General features: G+C 41.7%; 2 protein-coding genes across 3 annotated transcripts in view; both read left to right on the forward strand.

Annotated features, from left to right (window-relative positions):
* The window catches only part of tcf7l1b (transcription factor 7 like 1b), a 611,697-nt gene that overhangs the window by 188,211 nt on the left and 395,845 nt on the right, over positions 1-27,641 (forward strand). The window lies entirely within an intron of this gene.
* stc1 (stanniocalcin 1) lies at positions 574-7,493 on the forward strand. 2 transcript variants are annotated; one of them, XM_048980192.1, is made up of 4 exons: positions 574-885; positions 5,802-5,941; positions 6,102-6,313; positions 6,399-7,493. In XM_048980192.1, the coding sequence occupies exons 1-4, from the start codon at positions 771-773 to the stop codon at positions 6,685-6,687; spliced, it is 756 nt and encodes a 251-aa protein (XP_048836149.1). In that variant the 5' UTR covers positions 574-770; the 3' UTR covers positions 6,688-7,493. The 2 variants fall into 2 exon arrangements, with proteins under 2 accessions (XP_048836149.1, XP_048836141.1); XM_048980184.1 differs by having other exon boundaries at positions 575-885; positions 5,799-5,941.

Genomic DNA, 27,641 nt, shown 5'->3' on the forward strand with positions numbered 1-27,641 from the left:
AAGCTCTGATATTCATAATCATCACTGTTTGTTAATATCAAGAGTAGCTTAACGCTTGATTAATTATAAATGTTATGACGGTACATTACAAGACGGTAAGAGGTCTGCGATTTTAAATAAACATATATACAGTAAAGATGACTAAATTGATACACAGTGTAAAACTGGCACATTGAAAGAATAAACGAAGGAACAGGTTTAAGCACAATTGTGTTTTAGTTATCCTTTGAACTATATATATATATATATACACACACACACACACACACACTAAATAATTACTACGTTACTTAAGATGCCTCACTTCAAAGTAACGATTATGGCTAGAAAAAAGCGTGGCTGTTACGGAAATTCTTCAAAAAGTTATTTTAATTAAACTCATGATCTGGAAAGTCGCATTATCCAATATCGAGTACAGATCACGTATAAAGATACACCCGAAAACTTTCTGAAAGATACAGCGATTTGATGTAAAATTCTAATTATGCTATGCTGTGATTTGATTGGACTAGGCGGCAGGCTCGTGATGCGCTACATGTTATCATTGATACAGAATGCCTATATAAACTGGACCCAGCGCTCCTTCCAACATGCACAAGAAAATAGGTTGCAATACTTTACTGTATAGAAGAGACGAGAAGAGGCAACCTCCGTAAAATATACCTGCAAAACGCAATAGCAAATACATTAAAGTTCGATATAAGGAGGATTCATTTACACGTTTCATTTTGCCTTTTTATAAAGACATTCCATATCATTTTTTTTAAACCATGCTTCAGAGGAGCGGACTTTTCCTGCTGCTTGCGCTGACTGCGTCTGCCTACGAATCGGATCAGAACGAGTCCTTCTCGCCGAGAAGATCTCGGGTCTCCGCCAGCAGCCCTTGTAAGAAATACACTATTATGCTTTGTGCTATATTTTACTTACATAATGATGCTTGAGCGATTGGCCATTTAAAATAAATCGTGTTGCTGTGCAGTGGCTAGTACAAATATATTGAATGCAAAATGGCATTAGTATTTGGAATCACCGTTAGAGTATGGTTAGATGTCTTTTAAACCTTGTTTGTGACTTATTGGGCATACGTGCGCTCATAATGCTGGAACCAGCGTTGAATTTATGAACTACAGGTGGTGGTCGAATTTAAAACAGGGCGGGATTGCCGCAGGATAGAAAGTGCACTGGGAAGTCCCTGAGGAAAGACGGTTGACTCACTGCAGGAAGCGCAAAAAACTGTGGAACCAATCCACGTTTCGTTGGATTGAGCTCGCTACGGCACAGAATCCCAGTTCTTAACATATATCTATAGAAAAAGCACAATGACCAGGTTACTCCTTCTAAAACATTTCTGTGATCGTTGAACAAGACGTTCAGGTGTAGTTTCTCACGCGGCATCACAAAAGTAAAGCGCGTGACCTACCTAAAAAAAAATGAAGAGGAAAATAATCATGCTACTTCTGGTATATACATTCACTTTAAATGCAGGATACATCGTTTTTAAAGTTAATCTTAATTGCTAATACAGCACTTATGATATTATGTCTGTTATGAACATTACACGATTATTATAGCAGGCTAATAGATTTCTGGAATATATAGGCCTGTTTTGCTATATCTATAGAATGTAAGGTCTTCGTTATAAAGTATATTGTTTGATATGAAGGGGAAATTATTCACTATGGATTAAAATAGTGAAATTTCGATATGGCAGAGTGAGTAAGCAGAAGGGGGGAGTGAAGTACGCCGCTCCTCGTCAATGCCGCTGAGCTGCCGCACATCCATAACCCGAAGAATAATGCTGCATTCCGCTGCCAGCAACGCGTGAATAGCAGTACGCCAAGACAGCGCCAAGCGCAATAAATACAGTCTGATTTTCTTAATAAGAGTTTTGGACAGATACTCGGTAATTGCAATTAAGTCCCCATTGTTAGTAATTCATTTGAACGTAAAACCAATAGCATCGTGTAAAAGTCATTTTAAACGCCGAATAACAGTTTGTGCTGCAAACATTACACGATGCTTTACTTTTAAATGACCATGCTTGTGCATAACGATATTATTTGCCTAAAGTACCGAGTCGGGTGATTAATATGCCGTTTGACATTTTTAACGGCCACAAAGTCCATCATGCCAGATTCCGCTAGATAATGAATAACATCCACAAGGGCAGTGGATACTAGGAGGAAATGTGCACAGCAGTGAACATTATAATCAATCCTAAGATTCCTTAGAGTCAAGTTCCACGATAAAAGCATATTTTCAGTTTACATTCATTCATTTTTCAGTGAATACCTATGTAAATCAGTTCCATTGGACAACAAGGTAAACTTTGTGTGTAACACTGCATTGAGGTCCTGTGCTCTGCCTGTTGAAACAGAAGGCTCTGGATAATTTTTATATTTATCTTGATGCTTGTGGACCTGTGTCATTTATCGTATAAACTAAAACGTATTTTAATGGAAAAAAGCTATCTTGGATTACACACTATTCTAGTTGGCCAGCTCGACTTGAATGTTTGTGGTTGTCTTTAAAAATGAGCACTGAATATATCAAAACTAAGAAATAAATTTCCATTTATCAACAATTATACTTTATATGAGAACAAGCACTGCTATACACACATGCCTATGACAGTGTCAGTGAGTTTTGAGTGAAGCCAAATTAAGCTTTGGCCCTTAAAAAAGTATGATTTTAATGCAGCAATAGTTTTGTTTTGTACATTTGTCAAATTTTCTTCAGAAGTATTTAGATTATTAGTAGCTTGGATAAACATAGTTTATGGATAGCTGATAACTGACTAATTATGAGCTGTCTGGATGAAACGGACTTTCCAGTGAGTCAATTAATAACCATTTCTGCATACATTTAACTGAAAAGTTAATTTAGTGACCCAACACAAACCCATTGCTGGGTTTTAGACAAGCACGAGTGAGTGAACGACTAATGAAGAAAATGTTGCATTGTCTATTGATTCAGCAGCTCATGATACACTTGACCTCAAAGTTGTCAGGTCAGTCAGCACACATCAGGAAGGATCCACTTATAATTATGGTCTGTATCACAGGCTCACTTTCCTATGTCACACAATGGAGGTCTATAAAAGGAACAAGCCTATCTTTCAAGGCCCTGCCAGAGATGGCGTACCTTAATCCAATAAGTGTGTTCTGCTGTAAAGCAAGATCTTATCTGCATGGTCTCCTTACACCACAGAGGTGACTCTGTGGGGTTAGGGTTAGGGGAGGTCTGACGAGAGGTTCTCCTGTTACGTCACACTCGTGTTTCGAAACCCATTCCCCCCCCCCAAGAGGAGAGGTGTTACACTGACACATTTTCAGGTCAGCATCAGCAGGTTCCCTGTTCCAGCATCCAGGGGAGAAACTGGTGCATATCCTACTCTGGAACAGGTGCAAAGAGCCAGCTTTGGGATTCCGGCTTTCTTAAAAACAATGAAAGCACCACTGCAGGTCTCTGAAAATGCAGATTTTGTTTTTGGGGCAGAAACTTAAACTAATACAGAAAACAATCATTTACAGTTTAGAGTCCCTGCTAATGAAACGTGTGTGCTATTTAGATACAGTCAATGCAACTTGGGTACAAATGAGGAAAAACCTTTTCGGGAACAAGTCATGAAAATAAATTATACTACACTATGCTGTACTATCCTAGGTTACACTTTACTGTTCCGTGCTACGCTGGGCTATACTACACTACGTTATGTTATGCTATGCTGCACTGTGCTATACTATACTATACTCTCAGGAAAAAATGTACCAATTTGTACCTTTGCTTGTCCCTGAAGCTGTACTCTCAAAGGTCTGCCAGTTGTACCTTCAACTGTAGCTAATTGTACCTTTTAAGGTAGGTACAGAAATGGACTATGAGGAACAATTTAATGTTTTTCTAATGGGGAGCCCATTTCACACAGAAATGTAAGCTACAGCCTCAGTGACACTATAGTATAGTACAGTATCACTAGACACTATAGTAAAGTGTGTAGTGATACTTTACTGTGCTATACCATAGATACTTTACTGTACTATACCATACTATGCATCTATGTATCAATCAATCTATCTATTCCCTTCTAGAGCTCCTTACCTACCCTTCAGACTGGCATTGCTTAAGGGCACCACAGATATTTCAGATAGTAACAGAAATGCAAGATCATTCATTTGTCACTCATCTAAGCAACGCCCACTCTGCAGTGCTGGCATAGAACAGAAAGTGCATGATGTGGGGTGCCTTTCTGAGGGGCACCGGCTTGCCAGCCGATTTCACTTTGTCTCAGACGGGGGATACCGTGCTGTCACAATGTGGGGGGAGGGAACGATGTCAAGGACGCTCTAAGGTTAGTACAGTGTGACCAAAAAAATAAGTCGGAACAATATTTCAAAATGAGCAAAGACTGTTAATAGTGCCAGCAGTGATGCTCACCTAGGAGCAGAAATGTGGATTATGACCCTGAAGACCAGGTTGGGAAACACTGGCCTAGGGGGCCACATGGGTTAGGTCTTCAGCATCACTAAGTATTCGATGAGATTTAAAAAAAGTGATGCACTGTATAGCTGATCTGTTTTAACCATTCTATTTGCTCCTGGACTAGTGAGTTGCTGAGACATTTTACTTACACTTTTAAACCCGTCAACTGTTTGACCAGCAGTTCAATGTACAATGAGATGCTTGATTGTATTATTTTAATAACATTCAGTTGTAGCAATATCCTGACACAAAAACAAAAATGATTCAGCTTTTTCAAACTAGGCTATTTATCAATGCATATCAACATGAAACCTAGTTCCTTATCCTAAACTGAGACCATTATGCAAACCTCGTAATACATTCTGCCTTCAATAATGCCATCTCATTACAACAAAGGTCAATTTTCTCCAGTTTCTCTAGATTGTATCAGATGGAATAATTTCCCGATACACCTGCCATATTGTTGTCTTTCCATTACCACTGTGTTGCAATTCTATCAAAGGCTACAAAGAGCAACTTCTGGTCACTCTTTCACATGCACCACTGTGCATCTGCCTTGAAAATACAGATTTTGTTCAGGAGGCAGAAACTTAAACAGGTAGAGAAAACAATCTTTTATGGGTTAGCATCTCTGCTAATGAAACGTGTGTGCCACTTTGTTGTTGTCAATGTAACTGTCGTGTCATACATGAGCATAATGAAGCAGTGTGTTTTGAGCCAGAAATGGCAGTCAGCATAAAGTTCCAGTCCCACATGGTGCCTCCCCCACCTCCCTGAGAACAGCTTCAGTTCATCTGTAGGGCAAACCTTAACTAGCTTGCCACTAAGTTAGAGGGAGACACGTTGCTATATGTATAGTTGAGGATGCTGCAGCGAGACTCCAAAAATAGAAAACGAGGGACTCGTGTAAGATGAATTGCAAGGAGATGATGTTAATGAATAGCTGGGCTTGATTCCTTTTAGCCTGCTGCTTATTGTGTCTGAGGGAGCAAATCCATCATTTGTCAAATTTGAGTTAAACTGAGATGGAGGCTACCATTAGGCCGCCTTGTCTAGACCACAGCCACTCTGGTCCTTGGTGGCTCTGCAGAATGCTGAACTCTTCTGAACTTCAGCTGATTCAATCAAGACGATCAGTGGAGTAGGTGAGGGGAGCGTTGAGTGAGAGAGTGAAATCCAGCCCCGGGTCCCAAGACCCCAACCTCTGAAAAGTTTCAGCCTGATTGTATTGGCGTCAGATAGGGACAGGAGCCTGATAGATGTAGGACGAGTACACTGGGTTTCTCTTATCTTCTTGACGTGCCTCTTCCTGTCTGCAGCAGATGTGGCACGCTGTCTCAACAGTGCCCTCCAGGTGGGCTGCAGTGCCTTTGCCTGTCTGGAGAACTCCACCTGTGACACAGATGGCATGCATGAAATCTGCAAGTCCTTCCTCTACAGCGCTGCTAAATTCGACACTCAGGTACACACCATCTTCTACGTGAGCGGTAGCTTGGTCTTCAGTCTCAGTGCGGCTTGGAATTTGCGTCTCTCCCAAAGATCCTGAGAGACTTCCCTCGTTGTAAGTAACCTGTAACCCGAGACTTGCCGCTCTATGACGCTGCCTTCTGTATCTGGTGAAGGGTAAAGCCTTCGTGAAGGAAAGCCTGAAATGCATGGCTAGCGGCATCACCTCCAAGGTCTTCCTTACCATTCGCCGCTGCTCCACCATCCAGAGGATGGTGTCTGAGGTGCAGGAGGAGTGCTACAATAAGCTGGACATCTGCACTGTGGCCCGTTCCAACCCGGAGGCCATCGCTGACGTGGCTCAGCTGCCCAGCCACTTCCCCAACCGGTGAGTCCCGCACCCCGACAGAAATCTATGGAGCTTGGCTACATCCCACCAGCTGATGCTGACTGCAGCCTCTCCCAATGCACAGGTTCTACAGCAAGCTCCTGCAGAGTCTGATGGAGTGTAACGAGGAGACCGTGGACCTGGTGAGGACCAGCCTTGTTTCCCGGATGGGGCCGGAGATGGCCATGCTCTTCCAGCTGCTGCAGAGCAAGCCCTGCCTATCTGGGGAGGACACGGCCCCGGCTGCGATGGAAACCCGAGGAAACTGGCGCTGGCCCATGGGCCCACAGATGCTCAAGGTTCACCCTAACCTGCGAAGCAGGGACCTGGCCAGTGTCTACACCAAGAAACGCGCTATCGGTGACAACTCCTAACTTGTCTTCGAGTACATATGCGGCGTACACTGCAAATCCTGTGGGGGAAAAAAAAACAGTACTCTCTTCCTTTGGGTGTGTGAGGACATTTCCTTTCCAAACTTGGAAAACAAGTACCTTTTAAAAAAGTATATATATTGCTTGTGTTTCAGTCTTATATATTGATAGCATATGAGTGCATCCTTTGAGTATCTGGCCACTGATGTAGAGTTTACTCTTGGTTCAACAGGTGTATTCATGCATTCAATTATAAAATGTATTTTATATATTTTAAAAAAAACAAACAAAAAAGAAGGGTCAGACTACTTTATATTTAATAGAGTCGTATCTATAAAAGATCATTTTACTCATGGTATGGAGTATTTCTTACATAGTACAATTACAACAGTGGAAAAAAAACAAGAGATATAACTATTTGAATATTTAGGGTAATTGGCCTACACTGTAAAAGAAAATGCATTGAGGAACATTCGATGAGCATTTCATCAGTCCCCAAAGCCCTCATCATTTAGCTGTGCTAGACTATAAAGAGCCATCTGTCCCCCTGTGTTGTTCTATGATTGTAATTGAACCATTGGACTTTCACACCAGATAGGGTTTATTTATTTTTCCCTCTTATTTTTGGAAAGATGGGAATCCTAGCAACTTTATAGGTTATTGCAGAACACCAAAAAAATAAAATAAAAATGTAGATAAACCCCCCCCCCCTCAGCGTCAAACTAAATATCTCTAAACATGCTGGAAAAGGTTGGGGTGGTGATTTAAAAAAAAAAAAAAGTCACATCAAGAATTTTATTTTCCCCAAACCCTATGGTGCACAAACAGGGTGGACAATAAAACATCTCCAAATTCAACCAGGAAACAAATTTTAAAAAGCATGTTCTCTTCAATGTGCAATCTGTAGTTGTAGCATAACTGGTGAGTGAGTCAGTGCTGGAGATGTAAACCTCTTCTCTGGATTAAAACAACCAACGGCTCCCTGACCCAGAGAAGCTGGTTCCTCAATACTGACTTCGAGTGTCTGATAGGAGGGAAAATAACAAATATTTAAAAGCCTTTTTGGAATACTATTAATATTTATTTTCCTACTATATTATTTAATTTGTTATTTTATTAAGTTGCTGTGGTTATTCGTTTTGTATGCTAGGAATAGGTTACAGATTTTAAAGAAAGGTTTGGCTGTGGCTCTCTGTTTCTTGGGGGGCACAGTGAATCTTAGAGAGTCTGAGGTGTCTTCTGAGTTGACTGAATAGGATGCATGTTATGACTCTATGCTGGTCATGGGGGAACACATTAGCCATGCTAGTCAGGAGAATTTTTTCCCTAGTGTTAAATGGAACTATACCTGAAACAGCTTAGCAAGGTTTGGAACTTACGTATGTGTGGAGGAGGTCGAGAGACTCATATGTTTCACGTATTCCTTTAGCTCTGAAAGACTGTCTTTGTCGAGGACTTTGAGTGTACTCCTACGTAAGGTTCCAAACATGGCCAGTCACACAAAGAGGTCATCCGAATTAGCCGTCATACTGTACAAGCACCCCATGCTATTTATCTGGAATTGTGAAAATGCAAAGTGTTTGCTGGATCAATTTTGACACTATGCAATTTAAAGTGTTCGTCTCTCGTGAAAGTTTGCCCCTGAGGATTGGGGGAGATGATTTCCAAAGCGATCTTACCGGATACAGTTTGTTAAACTGTACATCACAGGCAAGCACTATGCTAAGCTCTCGCTCGGTTTAGTTAAGGAGTCGTGAAATGGGATTTATGTGTAAGGACGAAGAACGCTTGGGAAGACTATGTGCTTCTGTGTCAGAATACCAAATGATGTGCAAAGTGTAAATAACTCACAACACTATGCAATAATCTCTGAAGATGGGGCTGTGCACTAAAAACCATACTACAGCTGTGGCCGTGTGAATCCACTAGTGCCTGCCTGTGGTATGTGCATAGAGTAGATGCCTCCCTATTCACACCAACACAGTGAATATTAAGGTTTTCTCCCCTTTTCTTTTACCAAGTATAGAATTACAGTTTTCCCTATATTATCAGGTAAAAGCATTGCTTAAAAGTAGCCAAGATGTATATGTTATAAAGAAAAATGTACATAAACAGGAAATGTTCAGAGCTCTGTGTGTAAACATGGAGACTATTTAGATATAGCTCCACTTTAATAAGCACTTTGCATCTCTTATGACCACTATATAAGGGCATTGAAACTTCCAGCACTTGTTAAAAGTCAACCACAAAGTCCACTTGTTCAGCTTGTAAACCTAACTTTGAAGTATCAGAGAAGAAACTGTGTCTGCTGGATGATAATGAGGAGCTAAATTGTGTTGTGGTTACTATGCTTATTTTAACAACGGTTAGGGTCGGCAGGTGGTTCTGCCTTTTGCGAAATGCCGAAACAGCCCGATACTCGACAGCTGCTGCTAAACCAACGTGCTCACCCCGGCTGCGTGACGCTGCTGGGCCCCACATCGACGCCACCGCTGCCGGGGTGAGCTAATGGTGTCATACTTCAGCTCATTGTGTTCGCAGGTCAGAGGCTTTAACTGGCCACCTGTTTCCATATGTTTTTGGTGCAGACTGTTTTGATTGATGAGATGCGACAAAATGACATAGCTGGACCTTTTTTTTTTTTTTTTTTTCCTTGTTCATTTTCTACGTAGCCTTGCTTTGTTTCCAATGGTATTTTTTGACACACAGATTGCCACCTCCTGGTGAAATTATGTAACTTCAGAAGGGTTTTTTTTTCACCACTTTATTTTGACTCTATAAATCAAGGGTCTATAAAATTTGGTGAACCTTAGAGAATGTATCTTATATCTCAATGCCTGTGTTGGGGTTAGGGAGCCCAAGCTCAGTTGGTTCTGACGGTTAGCTTGATGGTTAAACTGATAGAAACATGTATAATGCGGTTAGTCTGGGTCACTGCTTACTAGAGTACTTACTGCAATATATAACAGCTACATTAGGGTGTTGGTGATGATGGGGGGGGGGTTAAAATAAGCCAGTAAACATAAAAAACATCCGTCCGATTGTCTTCTGTGGCTCAAGACCTTAATGCAGACAAAAGCCAGAAGCATATGCCTGCATTGCAGTCAAAGAAGCTCGGAGCATCTATGCTGACTTTCAAGGCACCCATGTTCCGAGGCTGAGGAACCATGTCAGAACCTAGTAAACGTATCTATATTTGCAGAAGAGGTTGGGCTTTGGGCTCCCTGTGCTGCGGAAATCTACGGTACTCGTTTCTTTCCTATTAAGACTTGAAACCCATCACTTATCCCACTTGCGAGTAGGTGTTACATTTTTGAGCCACTTCCATCAGATTCTTCTACATAGCTAACTGTAGTCACGATGCTTTGATTCCACACTGAGCGATGAATGACATCAGAATCATTTGTTTCATCTTTTTCTTCCTTTGAAGTACATATGTTAAGCATGATTGAACCTTGTGATTTATTTGCACTTTAATACATGTGTATTTAATTTCCACTTCAGTGCCATTTGTTTGCAGCTGTATATTTAATATGATGAAAGTCGCTGAATCCATCAAGCTTGTGTCTTTTGTTTTGGCCAATGAAAGAAATAAACTAAGATCATATCTGGCGTATGGAATCATGTTCATTCGGTCTGGACTCATCCTTTCCTTGAGAAGACAGATTGGATAAAATTCTTGATGAAAGATCTGGATTTCTCCAAGCCTATAGCGATCCATGTTTCCATGAGAGGAAATATTAGGTGGAGATTTGAAATAACACTAATAAAACATTTTTGCATGTCAGATAAGCTTGTTTATAGCAATGATAATGTAACGCACAGATTTCAGGGACTGCAATTGTGACAAAAAGTATACATCATCAATAATGTCCAAAATTGAAATCTGAATAATGCTGATATTTTATTTTAATCCAAGATGTTAATGATAAGCAATCAAGCATAATCAGTCCCATGATGTTCTGACAATACCTGGTCAGACTGATGGACTGATACATGGATGGATGCTATAGTCACTTCCAGTTGTGTCTTAACCTGAAGACAGCACATTCTCAGCTTTATATGCGTCATGGGTTGCATATGGACAGCAGCATCATTTTAAAGCAAGAAAATCAGATTGTTTGTGGCCTTATAAGTATCTACAAATTATGCAAAGGACTGAGGATAGAGCCACGTAAAGAAGAAAAAAGCAAAACGCTGAGTCCCATTCATTCTGACACCCGAACTGCTTGGCATCTGCCAATCGGCTTAGGCTCTTAGTTACAGAGTGAATGTGACAAATCCGAGATCACATCCCTGTATAGAGTGAACTTCTCTCAAACGAGCTAAAACTGCACAGTGTGTGTATTTCATTCCAATGCCTCCGGGGGAAAAAAACCCAACATGGCCGTCAAGAGGCTCTGCTATCTTGAGCAGTAGGATATATAATTTCATGCCAATTTGGAGGAGTTCTGTGGGGCTTCTGATCCTAAGCAGTCAGTCTGAGGCATAGGTGATGTAGCTGCTCCATACAGATTTCAGCTTGTTCTTTTTCATAGAGACAAGCAAGAATCCCCAGTGAATCTATTTCCTGCACCGGTTCCGCACCGTCTTACATGTTGTCCTACTTCTTCATGAGTGTGATGTCAGGACCCCTCAGAATGAGTGGTTAATGATCGCACTTCGCTTTTCCAAAAAGCTGCAAGTCACAGGGGACCATTGGGTAATGGTTTGACTTCCAGGGGTTTTAAGAGTCTGCATGAGAGTCAGTGAGTTTATTTGGAACCGTGCAAAATGAATTTGATTCTCTCGCACTTTAAGGCAACTTTGAGGAGTTGGCCTGCTTTAGCTGACCAAGTGAGCCTCAGGATGAAACACAACCTGTAAGTGCAAGAAAAGGCAGGACAAAGTAAGAAAGGACAGGTATGAACCATGTGGCACTGGAGGTAATTTGAGTATTATGTCTCAACTGACCACTATATATGTTCATTTCTCTCCGATTAGTCCTGTAATTCTCTACAAATTCCCAGTATGAATATATGGGGGCGTGGGGGGGTTACTGTTGTTAGAAAGATCCAGGTGGCACAGAGGGATTGAGTTAGTTGACAGGCAATGTCTTTGTTCTTATCATAAAACCCATCAATAGCTGAAAGATTGTCAAGAGATTGCAATGCAAAGAAATGAATTATCTACGCCACACTTCTGAGTCAATCAAAAGCACTCCACTGCCAATCAGGAATGATGATGAAAGGGAGACACAGCAAGACAAATCACCTCCTCACCAGCATTCAGCTGATACAATTCCTGTGTTCCTGTATTTTGTACCAAATTACCATAAACTTTTTTTTTTTATGTCACCCAGCTCATGGTGTCACACATACATATTTATCTCGCTGGGCAGGTAGCCAATGAAGAAAAGACAAAGAGGCGCTTTTGAAGGATGGATGGATGGATGGACACACAGATGGATTTTAGAGTGACTTGCAGTTTTTTTCACCCTTGGGAATATGCCGGCCCAAAAAGCACCAGCTGTGTGGGTTATAAAACAATTCAGCCGAGCAGTTGCCCAATTATCGTTCTTTTGTTCACATTTTCTGCCAGAAAATGTCCAGAATTACTGTGGCAAAATATAAATGCAGCTTTTTTGGAGTATACAGGCACAAGGGAAAGGTCCATACTACACACACACAGGTCTGTAATTATATCTTTGTGGGGACTCGCAATTAATTTCTATGTGAAAAACCCTAATCCCAACATGATGACCTTAACCCCTACCCAGCCCTAACCCTAACCTAAAAGTAACCAAACTAAATACGAGACTTTTGGCATTTTTAGTTTTTTGATTGCATTGACAGATCTTTATGGGGACCTGAAAAATGGTCCCCACATCATCAAAACAACGGGTTTTTATTACACTGTGGGGAACATTTGGTCCCCTCATTGACTAATAATTCAGGAAATCATAAGATGCAGAGACGAAGAAAAGGTCTGCAGCACCGTTGATCATTTTGCTCCCCTCACGTTGGAACTGCTCACTTTTCCATCTGGCCTTTGGTCTAGTAAGAAGGTACCTTGTCTTGCTCATTAGGACTGGCAACTGACCACCCCTCCAGACACCGCCTGCAGACTTGGCGACCTGCGGCTCCTTTCACCTTGGGTTCCACTGACCATGCCTGCAGGACACTGAGACAGAGTGTCTGCTTTTCCTGGGGCCTGGTTGCGTTCCAGACCACTACTCCCTCAGGGTCCCTCTCCAAAGTCATTCCCTTTTTCTTATTTCACTCCAAACAGAGGAACGACAGCCATATCAGTCTCATACTCTCTCTCTTCTTGAATACTGACCTCTAGCCTTTGCCCACAAAATACAAATGCTATATTCCCTAAGTGAAAGTTATCATTAACTGGACTTGTGTTGACCTCAGTGAACCATCTGCTCCTGCCCTCTATTCCCTACATCAGTAATACTACTGCATGAACTAATGACAATTAATATTAGACAGATGCTTCTTTGCTCCGTATTAATATTTAATATCGATACAGTGATCTTAAACTTAACCTGGATTGAACCAAGTGTCTTTACGAAAACGTCAATGGACCGTCGCAATATTAACGCCAATATGGGCTGAAGGTTCAAATTAGCCTGTAAGGTAAAAGAATAATGTGGGAAAACATTGGTACCTAACCAGTAACTGCTTTTCAGTCAGGGTGGGGGGGATACACTGAATCAACCCTGCAAAGTGCAGGACATATGGCGTAAAAACAGAAGAGTTTGGCGCAGATTCAGAACCAGGCCCAGAACCAGAAACCACAAACCTGGAGCCGTCAGACAGCACCTCTACTCTACGGGCCAGACCTGGCGGCACTTATACAAAACAAGAACATCCCTTTGAAAACGTAAGTGATATACAATCTCAATATGTTCATTTGGCTCAAACATGTTGAGAAAGAGACATTTCCATAATTGGTGGAAGGCGTAAAATAAATAAACTAAAGAAATGTGGGTGTCACTCTCCAGTTTCTAGCATACATTGATTAATCGCCTGTAGACTGCTGAACGAAAATGGAAAACACTGAATTACATTAGATGGGCTTCTCCAAAACCTCAAGAGTCAAGTTTCCTCCAACAACTAGATTCAGCCGAAGTTTCCACCCACTTAAAAAGAGAAGTTTGGCACAAATAGGAGTGAGGGACCAGCAATAACTTCATTTTGAGTTTCCACGAAAAATTAGACTTCACGCAGAAAGGCGAGGAACAATTTGACATGCATATTTTTCAAATTCTCTAACCTCACTTACCGCTACAGTCATCTCTCTCCCAAAACGACCTAATCGACCCCATGGAACCTGGCCTTCAACCGTTCGCCCTTCCTCTCTGCACCCAACACGTTTCATTCAGGAAGACTCCCTTACCTCAGCTCCCATCATCCACTTAGCCTTTTCTACAGAATTTGACATGGCGGATCCTGCTGGCCACCAATCAAACATCATTCAGAACCAGTTCCAATTATATCTCAGAATGTCTTTAAAGCATCTCCAGGAAGGGCTAGACTAAAGGCTCTCCGCAACGTCTCACCTGCCACCTTGAATCTTTCCCTTTCATTCTCCATTGGCTCAGTTATATCAACATAACTTTATTATGACTGCAGCACTGACCAAAGGTCTATTTTTTGGCAAAGCCTTCTGAGACTTCTCAAGATCAAACCAAAATGGAAGGTCGCTACATTACCCTGGAGCAACATTTTTCATATACATCATGAAGATGCTAACTGCTTTTGCTTGTTGTGCGTTTGACCATGAAGATTTAAGAGCTAGTCAAATGATGTGGTGTTTTAATGGTCTTGCTCAACGTTTAAAAACACACAGTCCACGTTTTTATTCCATCCAAGGTCCCTTCCATTAGCAAAAATAAGGACTGTCTGGGAGGGAGCAAAAACGTGGACCGACTGTGGGTCCCCGAGGACCGGATTGGGAAACGCTGGTCTAGCTACTTGATGGCACATTTTCAGCATTAGATCTTCAGGTCCTCTGTGGAAAGGTCACATAAAAACTGACAATGTAATTTATGGTCAGCGTCAGATGCTGAGGATGTGCCTCACAAACTCCCCCTGGTCTGTAGGAAATAACACAGCATTCTGTTTTCAAAAAGCATCTTGCTGCAATATCTCTGTACTGTTATAACCCAAACTTAACTTCGTGGGTCCAATATAAAATAACAAAAATCAACAAAAGAAACTTTCGTGAGGAAGACAAACTCTGAATGTCAGATATTTTAACAGTATCATTTGAAAATTAATAAAGAAATACATCGCATAGAGACCTAAACCCAAAATCTTTGATCTACTGTGAAATTCAACTACTGCAACCATCAGACACTTCATAATCCACTGCAGTGGTGAGATCAAGCCCTGCTTTATGATTGTACAGCGTTATTAATGACTGCTTCAAGAAATATTTGGTTTGACAGGTGTCGTCAAGCACGTGCCAATGATTCTGCAAAAATATTTACGTTTCTAATACAGGTTGTTTTTTTTATAAATGCAGATCAGTGAACATATATATTATATCTGGCACTGAGTACTTTACATCAAATGCTCCCAATATAATAATTGTTTTTTTTAATTATTTATCTTTAGCAATGAAATGAAAGCTTTCAAAGTATTTTTAGTATTGGCAACATGCCAAATGACTACTTGCCCAAATCTTTATGAATATTTAATAAAAAAAAAAAAAAAAAAAGAATCCTATTAGACTCTTTATTTATTCCCCCATTCTGAGTGGGACGAGTGAGCCCACTCAAAGGTCTGACAAATCATAACCTGACATCCCCTATCTAATCAAGCATCCGTGTAACACCATTGCCGCACAGCCTCTCTAACCTCCCAGTTTAATGAGTTAACTAGCTAGGCAGCTTATCCGGGTAGTTAAAAGAAGGATGCGGTAAACGCAGTGTGGTATTCAAACTTCACAGCTGAAGCGGTTGCAGTTACTTCGTAAAGTTTCCTCACAGTAAGGATCTAGCAGGCAGTGATTTTCTTCAACTAAATGTTTTCATCATAATATGGTATTTCATTAGAATATATACTTGCACATTCACCCCACAGGGGAATCTACATGTAAAGAAAAATATATATTCCTTGTCCCTTTACCACTTCCCTTCTCCCAGTTTCATGCGCCAGTTTATATAAACGACTTAGCAATGGATTGCCTTGGGGGATTCTGTTGTGAAAGGCGCTATATAACAATAAATTGAATTGCTTGTGAAGTTGTGTAAATAAAATATTCATTCATTAACATGACCAGAAAGCAAGTTTTTACAACAGCTGAGATAAAATTACCTTCCTAATAAACCTCCTTGAACATTTAAACATTTCTATACAAAACAGCGATGATGTTCCATACTGTGCAAACTCCAGTTACTGCTTTAGGTGGTTGGTGGTAAAGTTTCTAAGGAGCCTTAGCAGAAAGCCTGGCTTTCTGTGACAGTCGCAGCTCTGAGGAGCGCAGAGACCCGCAGAGGGTGATATGCTGCACCGAGTGAAAACACCAGGACACAATCGCTCACACTTCAGGACATCTACATCCAACATTGTAGGTCCAGGGCATTAAATGCTATCAAAGACACTCATCACCCATGTAATGTAGACCGTTTCAGTAGCTGGACCCAGGCAGGTGTCTCCGGGGGGCTTATGACCATGACTGAGAGGCTGAGGAGAAGCTTTCGTCCCCCAGGCCATTAGGATCATTGAAACCACCAATTAAAAAGTAAAATAAGCCACCAATGCAACCTGCACTTAATTTTTTTCTCATATTGCATCTTTATATTATATATATTTTTGATATGTTTCTATATTTTATAATTAAATTTATGTCATCTGAAGTTTTCCTGCCACCTCGCTTACGGCACAGTCTCATTCGGCAGTTTCATTTCACTGCTGGAATACCGTGTACCACTACATTCATGCACGTGACAAATAATAATAATAATAATAATAATAATAAAAAATCATGAATCTTTATTAATTTGCCCTGCATCTGGTGCCCTCGGCGACAAGTTTTTCAGTGTTTAGAAACTTCCCCCCTCCCAGGAGTAAAACTCAGTATTGCCTTGAATGCGAACAATGCCTGTTGAAATTAGAAATGCCAGTCATGTGATTCATGTCCTGAAGGAACTCGGGTTTATGACATTGTTAATTGCAGTAGTGTCAATCATTTACAAATTCAAACGTGAAATATCATCCCTGCCTATGTAGATGTTCTCTTTTCAAATGCATATACTGCTGTAATGTACATATGCACGTCCTCCATTGTATGACAGCTTAAATTTTAAAATACGAAGCTTCGCTGGGAGAACAACGAAAAAGTACCCTGTCGCTTTGTTCAGTCGCCCCTCCTACTTATTTCCTACTGTACTTAACAATAGTGTCACCTCTTAATTTTCTTGGATGAAATATCATATAAGCTGCAAGACTGGTTCTCTCTTTTATCAGGTAAGTGAAGTAGGCCGCGATTTGTAACAGGTGTCTGAACAACCTCTCAAAACATCGCACAATGGAGTTGAAAGAATAAAATATCACGGTATGCTTTTAGCGATGTTCGCTAACACAACGGCGCAGAGAGAAGTTCTATTGGGTGGGAAATGGGCCAGTGCAGCTCTGATCTTAAAACCCACATTTAAATGCACACTGTGTCCCTATATACTAAATTTAATGATCAATAAATAAATCAATTTATCCTCCAACTGGGTCGCGGTGCAAAGCATACATATAAAAATAATGAACTTAATTGACACATCACCACCTACTGGTGTGGAATTATAAAGCGATATTAGCACTTTATATGGGTAAGAAACACAACGTGAAGAATATAGTAATGAACCAGGTACCAGATCCAGGCTGTTTGCAAGCCCTACGTCCACTGAAAGATGCACCAATGTGAGGTGATACCAGTGCGCAGTACCTGGGCTTCCACCGGATGTTCATGTTCATGTTCACTGGGTTTCTGGCGGATTGGGCGTCACCGATCCCGTGTCAGGGAAACTGGAATGAGTCGCCATGTAGTGCCTCATAGTAACGCAATTAAGTGTTCTAACAAACCTGTAGCCTCTGAAAAGCAGCGGTATGAATTTGAAATTATCTTTTAAAGAGGGGGTAGCCAATCTTATCCACAAAGGGGCGGTGTGTATGCAGGCTATTGGGACAACCTTTAGATCAGCTGTTCAAACCCAGGTGTAAGGAACCTTCAGCCAATCAGGCCTCTAATTAGTGACCTAATGAGAGAGTTGCAGTGAAAACCTGCATTCCCAATGCCCATTTACGGATAAGATTGGCTACCCCTGTTTTAAAGAATTAAATTATTAAATTATGCTAGAAACACAAAATATATCATTCCTGATATCTTGTGCTCAAAATACAAGGCAAAGTTCAAATGTTACGCATGTCGAAGTCTATATTAATGCTTCCAAACCGCTGGAAACAAGATTATTGTTGTGTAGTGTTGTTACGCGGCGTGTGTCGTAAGTTAAACGCTAGAGGGCAGCGTACGGCTGCTTAAGGTAACGTGCAGCTCATAAGAAACTGGCATTTGTAGACTGAGGTTTGTGCTGCCACCTTGTTTATTAATGGTTTTCTTTTTAATAGTAATTTATATGACGAAATAATTGTGGAATTTATAATTTTTTATGTTTGCGTAATGCAAAGTTTAATCATATTTATAAAGTAATCCAAACGACTTATGCCACTTATCCAAATCTCAGTACCCGCGTTAATCCTTTTTTTAATGAAAAAATATAAAGGTATATAAAAAGCAAACTTTAATATATTGACTCACTTTGATCCACGTAGAGGTACCAATCCGAATAAGCAGATGGCTTATGGGGGGGACATGCAGACTGCACCCACGTGTGTGCAGGTGTGGGGTTACACTGCTGCCCACCGAGCCCTTGTGAAATAACATCTGTTACAATTCATGTCAATTATGACAAATTTTCTTTTTGTCTTAGCATTTTTTACTGGTGCTGTCCACCCTTCTTTCTGTCACCTGTATGTACACCTGTGTGCTGGCTATCCTAAACGGGTCCTGGATGTAATCTACTTCGGCCATAAGCAGTCATTTTCTACAACGAATCTGAAGTAATCAAATCATGCCGTCCTACAGTCAAACAAGAGGGAAATGAACTATGACAACTATGAGAACTATGAGACGTGTTACTTCTTCTCTTCAGTGAAACAATAGTAATTATCAGCCTCTGTCAACCTTATAAACAAAAATAACTGTTTATTCTTCATAGCAATCCAATTCCAATTTGTTGGAAAATAATCCTATTTAGTTAAAATGACGCTTACAAATTACTTATTGACCGGCAAAACTCCCTCTGTAGTGTAAAAGATGAAAGTTTATAACCAGAGACGTAAAAAAGTTATTCAAAGATGACAATGTAAAAGCTGTGGAAGCCACATTCAGAATTTGGTAGCTGCATGATTGCCTTCCATCTGTGAACATGTGATTTTATTTGTTGACTTGGCAAGTACGGCTCTGCATCCATAGTCTCCAGGATAGCCTCCGGGATAGGGTCCGGGATTGCCCCTGGAATAGCTTATGGGATAGCCCCCGGGATAGGCTCTGCGATAGGCCCTGGGATGGGCTCCAGGATAGCCCCTGGATAGGCTGTGGACCCCGACAACCCTGAATAGGACAAGCAGTTACAGAAAATGGATGGATGGATACATTTGGAAAGTAGCCTATATAATATCATGCAAATTTTCACAGCTCACAGGTGTCATGTCTTGCCCCTCATGTCCGCCTGACCCTCCTGTCTCCTCCTTATGTGGCCCTCATGAGCCGTGCCTGTTGTTTGTTATCCCTTGTTAGCCTTAGTATTTAAGTACCTGTTTGCTTCGTCAGCCCCAGTCCGGTAATTGATGTCATGCCTTCTATCTGCCCATGTCCTTCCCAGTACTCATCTTCTTGTTTTGACCCCTTGCGGCTCCGTTTATTTCCTGGCTTCTGTTCAGCCAAGTTAACCCCTTTTATGTTCGGCCAAGCACCTGCCTTGGGGGTCCTTCCTGTGACAATGTGTGAGTGACTTGGGCCAAGTCGAAATTTACAGGACTCTTGGAAATACTCTATAAATGGTATGAATACTTCCTTGATTGCAAAAACATATCAAAACATGAACTGCTGCAATTAAAAGGTAGGAAAAGGCATAATAATATAATTTTTAGTTGAAGTTTTGAAGCTGGAAGACAACTAAAACTGCTTTGACTCTTAACTCGGCCCACTGAGGACATCTAGTGGTTCCAAATGTATCATTTATGTGCCTACCACGTTAAAATTCTAGCAATTACTTCTTCCCAAAAACCCCATCCAGGGGTACACCCCTGCCTTCTGCCTAACGCTGCCTGATACTCACTCCAACCCTGGCAAGAATAAGCAGTTGAAAGGTGGATCTGCGGTTTTCTTAGCAAACTGATAGAAATATCATAATTCTGATGTCATAATTCTTATACGACAAAATCCACCAATACTCAATACAGAGTAGAATTGATGATTTATCCCATAATATTAATGCATCTTAGTGAGTAGGAGCCAGAGGTTGGGTAACTGTAGAGAGCTTTCTTTGTGCACCATAGCTTCAAATACTCACTATGATGTCTGCGAAACCAGCACTGACACAAAGACCCTTTCAGTGCCTGGGTTACATGGTGTTTGACTGTGCCCCCATGCGTGTTAGCTATCTAAAAAGTCATATAAATCTTTATCACTTGGTTATCTTGTCTTTGTAGGAAAGAGAAACATCATTTTAGGGAAGCAAATGTAATGTTTGTGAGATGAGAATGTTTTGCTGCTGGCACAGAAACATCTATCCGGAAGAAAGACTGGAAACAAAGGCATGGCTTCCCATACACACAGGATAAGGTAACGTCAGTGTCAAGCATCATGTCTCTCAGGCTGAAGGACTTTTTTAATCGTTATTTCGCCCCATTCCCTCTGTATGGAAAATAGTTTCCTTTCAGAATAAGCAAAACGTATCAAACAACATAAAACGAACCATCATGGAATGAAAACAATCTACGGTCCTTTTCATCGACTGTCACAACATCATAAGACATTGTTAATTGTTTTTTTTTTTTTACAGCATACAACGCAAAACAAAGACTTTTGTACAACATCCTGTTTTTCCTCCTCTTTTGCCATTTTAATAACGGAAAACTAACTGCGCTGATTTACACTCAGCTGCAATAACATGGCGACACTCACTGATGAGGAAATTCTGAGGAGTGAACATTAAACAACCTCAAGAGGGGTCTATACAACAGTGCCCCGACCCCAGCCGCACCCCCCACCCCCACCCCCCGCCACAGTGATGTTGCCAAAAAAACGTGAGTAAATAAACATCAGAGACCAAAAATGAGACCAAAGATGGACACTAGAAAGGTGTCGAGAATTCGGTGACTTCAGGCCATAAAGGTAGGATAGTCAGGACAACGGGGTATGAGATCCTGATTGCTCCAAAGTTGGGCCATCGGAGTCCATCCCAACGGCAGGTCTGTCAGCACAAGGAGCAGGGAGCAGTGTCCGTGATGAAGAGCAGACCACCCTTCCCACGAGTCCCGGCCTCTGCAGCTCACAGAGAGTGATTTAACATTCTCTCACTGCTTATCCCTGCTTCCTTTATGACGTCACACGTTTCATTTTACTGCAGTGTGGACCTAGTTCAACACACAAATCTATATGAAATGTATTAATCCTCTATCTATTAGTCCTTTTTTTTGGGGGGTGGGGGGGGGGTAGAGTTGACCTTATTCTTGAGCACTGCACAGGAGATACTCACAGGTTCACTGGGAAATGTCATCGCTTGAGAGGCAGAATTCGGGTACGAAGTTAGACCCTATATTAGCAATACACTCGGGACCATATAACTTTCAAATATAATATGTTGACTTTAAGAAGAATCTAATTAAAGTGTGTGACACACCAGGGTGTGTGCAGCTTGGGGAGTGTTCAGGGATGGGAAGTGCCAGTATAAGCCTTTGTTTCAGGTACCACAAAAGCCTGCATTTAAAAGAACTTCCACCGTACCCCTCCTTGCCATCCCTTGGAGCCTCTGCACTGGCTCCCTAATTGGTCCTCGCCTGGCTTGATTGGGCCAGTGCGGCTGTAGCTGGGGGCAGTGATGGGGCAGGACCTGGCTGCCTTTCTGGCATGAATACGCGCACATTTTTTAGCTTTATATTTGTTACAGCTAAGCAACTTGCGCCACACCTTAAAACGTAGCTTCTGCCATTGTAGCCAAGCACAGATAAATGTACCAAAAAGCACAAAGGGTGCAGTAGCAAAATCTGACACGTGTGATGAGATGAAATGGACTGACATGTGCAGAGGCGTACCTAGAATTTCCGGGTCCTCTGACAAAATGTCATCTTCGGCCCCCACCCGGTATAATTTTACGCATTAAATGGCCCCTGCAAAGTGCTGGGTCCAGTGAATCTTCCTGGGTGTCCATGCCACTGGACATGATCAGCCTGCAAAGACCAGAGGGTTGGAAAAAAAATCACACCTCTCTGGTGATATACAGTATTTATATAGCTAATGCACAGTTAAATGAGCTACACATATACAGGTGTATGTGTCTCCTAAGGATGAGATCAGAGTGTTCCTGAGATTTACCGGTGGGGGTGTGTGTGTCAGTCGCCAACTCTGTGAAACGGAGGGTCGCAAACTGAAAGGTCCCGCCGGGAAATTCTCTTATGTATTAAAATCATTCTGCGTTGAATGCTGCTAAATCAGAAAAAAAAACTTTTCTTCAGGCCTTAAACCTTATTATGGTAGGTGGGGGGGGGGGGGGGGGTCTGCAGATATATAACACCAAGACGTCATTCATACCAGCATTGTGTGGTCTGGCTATGACTTTGCCCCTTTAAGGTGACAGGCCTGTGGTGTTTCAGGCACTCAGACCCGGGGGGAGGGGGGTGGTTTTGGGGTGTGGAGACACAAAAGCCACCGCTGTACTATTCTAAAAGGCAGGGAATGGGGAAAGGGAACCCTCTATTGGTCACGTGTGGGATCGGGACTGGAATTAGCCTCTCTGATTAGCTGTCAGCCCGGCTGCTACCAACTTCTCTACGGTTCAAGGAAATCTAATCCAGTCACCAACCCCCCCCCGAAGTTAATTCACATTTTTGACCAGTTCCACCACCTGCGCACCTGATTTTACGGGCCAACTAATTATAAAGTCCCAGATTACCTGTCTCTGGCATGCAGGTGGGCTGGAATAAAATGCGGACTGGCCCTGAGGGGCTGAGGATCGGCTGGAGAACCGCTGGGCTACATCAGCCACATTCTGCAGATAAAAGGCAGGAGTGACATTTTTCCATCCATTGTGTATCGCCAAAGCTACAGGCCTTTCTGTCTCTGCTGCTCATTCTACTTCTTAGCTGGGGGGGGGGGGGGGGGGGGAGAGGGCACGGGGACAAAATGACCGAAACACCACATGAAAAAGGATTTCAACTTTGATGTAACTAAATCACAATTACAAAAATGGCTACAAAGGTGAGTCACGTCAGGCTGAAGGCCAATTAGCAGCATGTGTCGGCCATAAAAAGGGCTGACGATCCACACTTTGATACGCGAGTTTTCAAAGCAACGTGAGGAAAGTAGCCGACTTCGCGTCAATGCCAAATATTTGGCACCCAAACGGCAGGCACATCGGTGACAACAAACACAAAATTACTCAATGTGTCGAGGGGAGTGGTCTCTAAGATTATGACATCATGTGCCAAACATGGTCCAACGGCACCAGGCAAACATACACAGCGTCATCGTCAGAAATGGCCGGTCACATAGCATAGCTGCTAAACAACTGAATCAGCATCTCTGTAACCCAGTCTTAACTAAAATTACATCACAAGCTTCATACAGTAGGAATCTGTGGCAAAGTTGCTTTCTGGAAGCAGCTTGTACCTTGTACCCAAACCCATACAGATGTCAAACCTAGACCTCTGAGCAATGTAAGGAATATCATGCTCTTACAGTCATCTTTCACCCTTTTTCCTACGTCGGAATGAGTTCAACTTCAGGAGAAAGCCAAAGGACACCCCCAACTCACAACGTCTGTCGCCAGCTGTTAAAAAAGGTGGGAGGGGGCCCATAATGGTATGAGCACCCACCTTTCGGGAATCGTTAGGTCCAATGATTTCATCATACGACGGCCAGGGGCTTACAACATTTTACTGGACATTTTACTGGACATTGTTCCCACATTAAATCCCCATATTCTGAGATGATAATGCCCCCAACACGCTGCTAACTAAATTAAAAGGTGGCTTTCATGACCTCCAGGATGATGTTTGATGCCTTCCAAGGCCTCTCGGTTTGTCCAATGGGAAGTTCTGCCATAAATGGGGAGGACACTGTAAATAATTCGGGGGACTCGTATGTGGACAGGGACCCTGGAACATGCTGGCAGTCTGGGGACCGGGGTCCCAGGACATCAAATCTGTGAAGCAGATTTCCAGTCCCTTCGACTCAGTACTGCAAGCTGTCCATATTGAAAAATGGCCCAAAATCATCGCGGAAAGCTCAGGACCTGTATGACATCGTTCCGAGGACGACTGGAGCGGTCCAAAGGGAGGTCTTGTTTCTTACTGGGTCCTCGATATTAAAATGTTGTTGGGTATCTGTGTAATTTTGTCCACCCTTGATATGGTTACCTTCAGTTATTTAAAAAAAATAATCATTTTCCTAACCATGCTTTTAAATAGCGTATAATGTTACCTACGTATAGGGTTATGTATTTAATGAGGCAATCCATTTTAAATGCCTTACTCAAAAGGACGACAATGGGTAATTTTCCCCTCTCTCCTCGTGGCGAAATGAATTTCCTTCCTTCTTCATTTCACCAAAAAAATGCCACCATTTCAGATCCTAAATTCAAAAGCCCTGTCCTCAGGCCACATATAAATACGTATACGAATGCATCTGCACTTATATCCCTACGTGTATGTGTATATATGCACGTACCCGGGTGTGTGCGCGCAATTAACTTCATCAATAATACACAGCCCGTCAATCTTCCCTTCTCTTGTCCCAACAACTTCCTGTCTGAGAGTAAGTGCCGCAGCCCAGAGAGCGATGGCTGTGGCTCGCTGGAAACAGGAGATGGACGACAGCTCCGCACACTGGAATTTGAAACCTCCACTACCTGGGCGTCATGCAGATACTGCCGATTAAAATTCACCTGGGGTTGGGCTTGAAAGACAGTAATCCATCAGTTTCAATTAAATCTAAAAACCCGTCACGAAACAAAATCTTTTCAAAAGTTGTGGGTTTTGTTTCCATTGCATTGTACCTGATATTTATCTGTTTTTTCTTTTATCACAATGTTACATCATAATGCAACATACCCACTAACATTAAGACAAATCTGCTAGACAAATTTATTAGCCCAATTATCCGCAATTAACGCTGATAAACAGGATGGTGTCACTTTAGTGTTTGTAAATGATCCCTACAGTAGCTTTCTTAAACCAAGTACCTTTAGCTAATTGGTTTAGTTGTGGGTTTGGCCACTTGAAGTCAATTATGCTAAGACAATGGAGGGGGAGGGGCATGTACACACAAACAAACAACAAACATCACACAGCGATCTAACACTAAAATGCCAGAGAGAGACCCCAAACCCACCTGAAAGTGACTGGATTCGTTTTTCCTTTTTTCAGTTTCCACTGAGGGCGTTGAAGTGTGCTGGCTGTTATCTTCTGCAGAAGACCTTCTAAGGGTCTTCGTGTTGTTATTGTGTCTCACTGTGCGAGAGTGTCAGTAAGCGTGTCTGTTGTCCGTATGTGTGCATGTACAGGTTCACAACCTATGTAACAAACAGAGATGACAGAAGCATTGTCACTTTACTGTCTTTTTACCAAAAGACTTTTTGTATGTTTGTATTAATGTTGACATGGGGAAGGAAACTCTAATGAGACTATGATAGGAAGTCCCCACAATGATGGGACCCAGAATGTCTCCATGTATGTGTCTACGTGTCACTTTTGTGTGTGTTGTTCCTCTTTAAAGACTAGATAAACTTGATTAGCATTCAAACTAGAACTTAAAAACCTCCCCTAACTTGCAAGTATAAAAAAATGTTAAGTGATGAGAAAGTATCAATCATTCGCTGGAGAATAATGGATTTCCTTATGCTACCCCTAATACCTTTCTGCCAGAATCTCCCCCAGTGCCTGTCAGGCAGTATGCAGGCCTGGGAGGGAGCCCCCCCCCCACGCTCTCTGAGGCCATCTTTGGCACTCTGTGATAGTTATGCGGGCTGTCAGTGGAGAAAAAGAACACACACCATCAGGTGTATTTCAGAAATTGCATGTGTATGGGATTACGCTGAAAAGGAAAGATTTCCGATTGAGAAGTTCTTCTTTCTCAAAGATCGGAATCTCAAATAACACTTTGATGAAGATCTCTGGTGACAAATTGGTCGGGAGAAGGATCTTTCTGGCATACCTCAATAGATCTGAAAACTTGACTCTCCTTTCAGTAGCTATCAGCCACCTATGCTCCTTTATGATTAATTAGGGTATTTTGTGGCAATCGTTACTTAACTTGCTTCTTGTGTTACGGTGACGGAACAAATGGCGGGATTAAGTAAGGGGGATCCTCTGTAAGACTAGAGGAGCCGCCGAAGCTCTGGGTGGGTAGCGTCGGCTCGGTGCTCTGAGCGTTCACACAACATGGAGGTGCAATTAAGTCATTAAGTCATCAAACTGGACACTTTCAAATCCCCCAGGTTCTCCCTCGTTCCACTTCTGAGCTTCCCTGCACTGCAAAGGTTGACAATGAAACAATAGCGGTCCAGTTTTTTGTTACACCTCGGTGGGTTAGCGAATACGCCTTCTGCGATAATTTCTCTGGAACTGTACGATATTAATTTCTCTCCCTGCCAAAATACAACACTAAAGAACACATATTAAGGATTGATTGTTGCAGTTATTTTTTTCCTGGATACAAATCATCTTATCAGCAGTAACCATACAAAGACATTTGCGTGAAAAGAGTGCCTTTCAAGTGCCATATAAAATTTATTACCCATAGCAAAATATTAAGATACTTCAGAAGTATATATACACACAAGTAATATACTCATATATGAATATATGTTACTAACGTATGAGTTACATCATCACCATTTTACAATTATATCAGTTGACGATATGAATGCACACCTGGATCGAGACATTAAATACAGCACCCATTATTTACATATTAGTTCTGAGTTAATGATATCTCTTAGATGCGATTCCCAGGGGTTGCTGTGCAGTTTAGGGGGATGTGTATACATATTTTTTTAAAAGAAATTTTAGGGATATAGAACCAGACATTTAGCCACGTAGTAAAATAACGGGTTTGAACCCCCACCCTCAGAAATTTGTTACCGATCAGGTACGTAGCCACGTAGTTAAATCACGAGATTGAACCGCCTCTAAATTTTCTTCAGCCTTTCGGTCAGAAAGATCTAAGTAGGGGTACCTCCCTCCCGAAACGAAAAAATATACTGGGGGGGGGGCGGTGCTGGTGCCTCCACGAAATTTATTTCTGGCTACTGGCCTGTGCAGAACCCCTTCAGCAGATATCCTGTGGGTTCGGAAAATTCGGCACGTTAACATACTTATCTTGCATTTGCTCATTGTTAAAACGCTAAAATATACAGCTAACCGCTGTTATTATGAGGCAAAATTAGATAAAGTAACGGACCAGCATTGATCCAGAAAATTTTTATTCGTTAGTAATTTACCGGTGGCTTTCAGACAGGCTACATGCAAGTCGAGGTTTGTACGTTTCGAAAAATTGAAAATGGTGGACCTGTACGGCGAAATATAAAATATTATTTATCAGTAAACATGAACATAATGCAATGCAACATAATACAAAGAAAAATACCACAGTTGTAATTTTAACTATAGCGTCATATTTTATTTAGT

The sequence above is a fragment of the Brienomyrus brachyistius genome, chromosome 2 (assembly GCF_023856365.1).
Source record: "Brienomyrus brachyistius isolate T26 chromosome 2, BBRACH_0.4, whole genome shotgun sequence".
Classification (NCBI taxonomy): Eukaryota; Metazoa; Chordata; class Actinopteri; order Osteoglossiformes; family Mormyridae; genus Brienomyrus; species Brienomyrus brachyistius.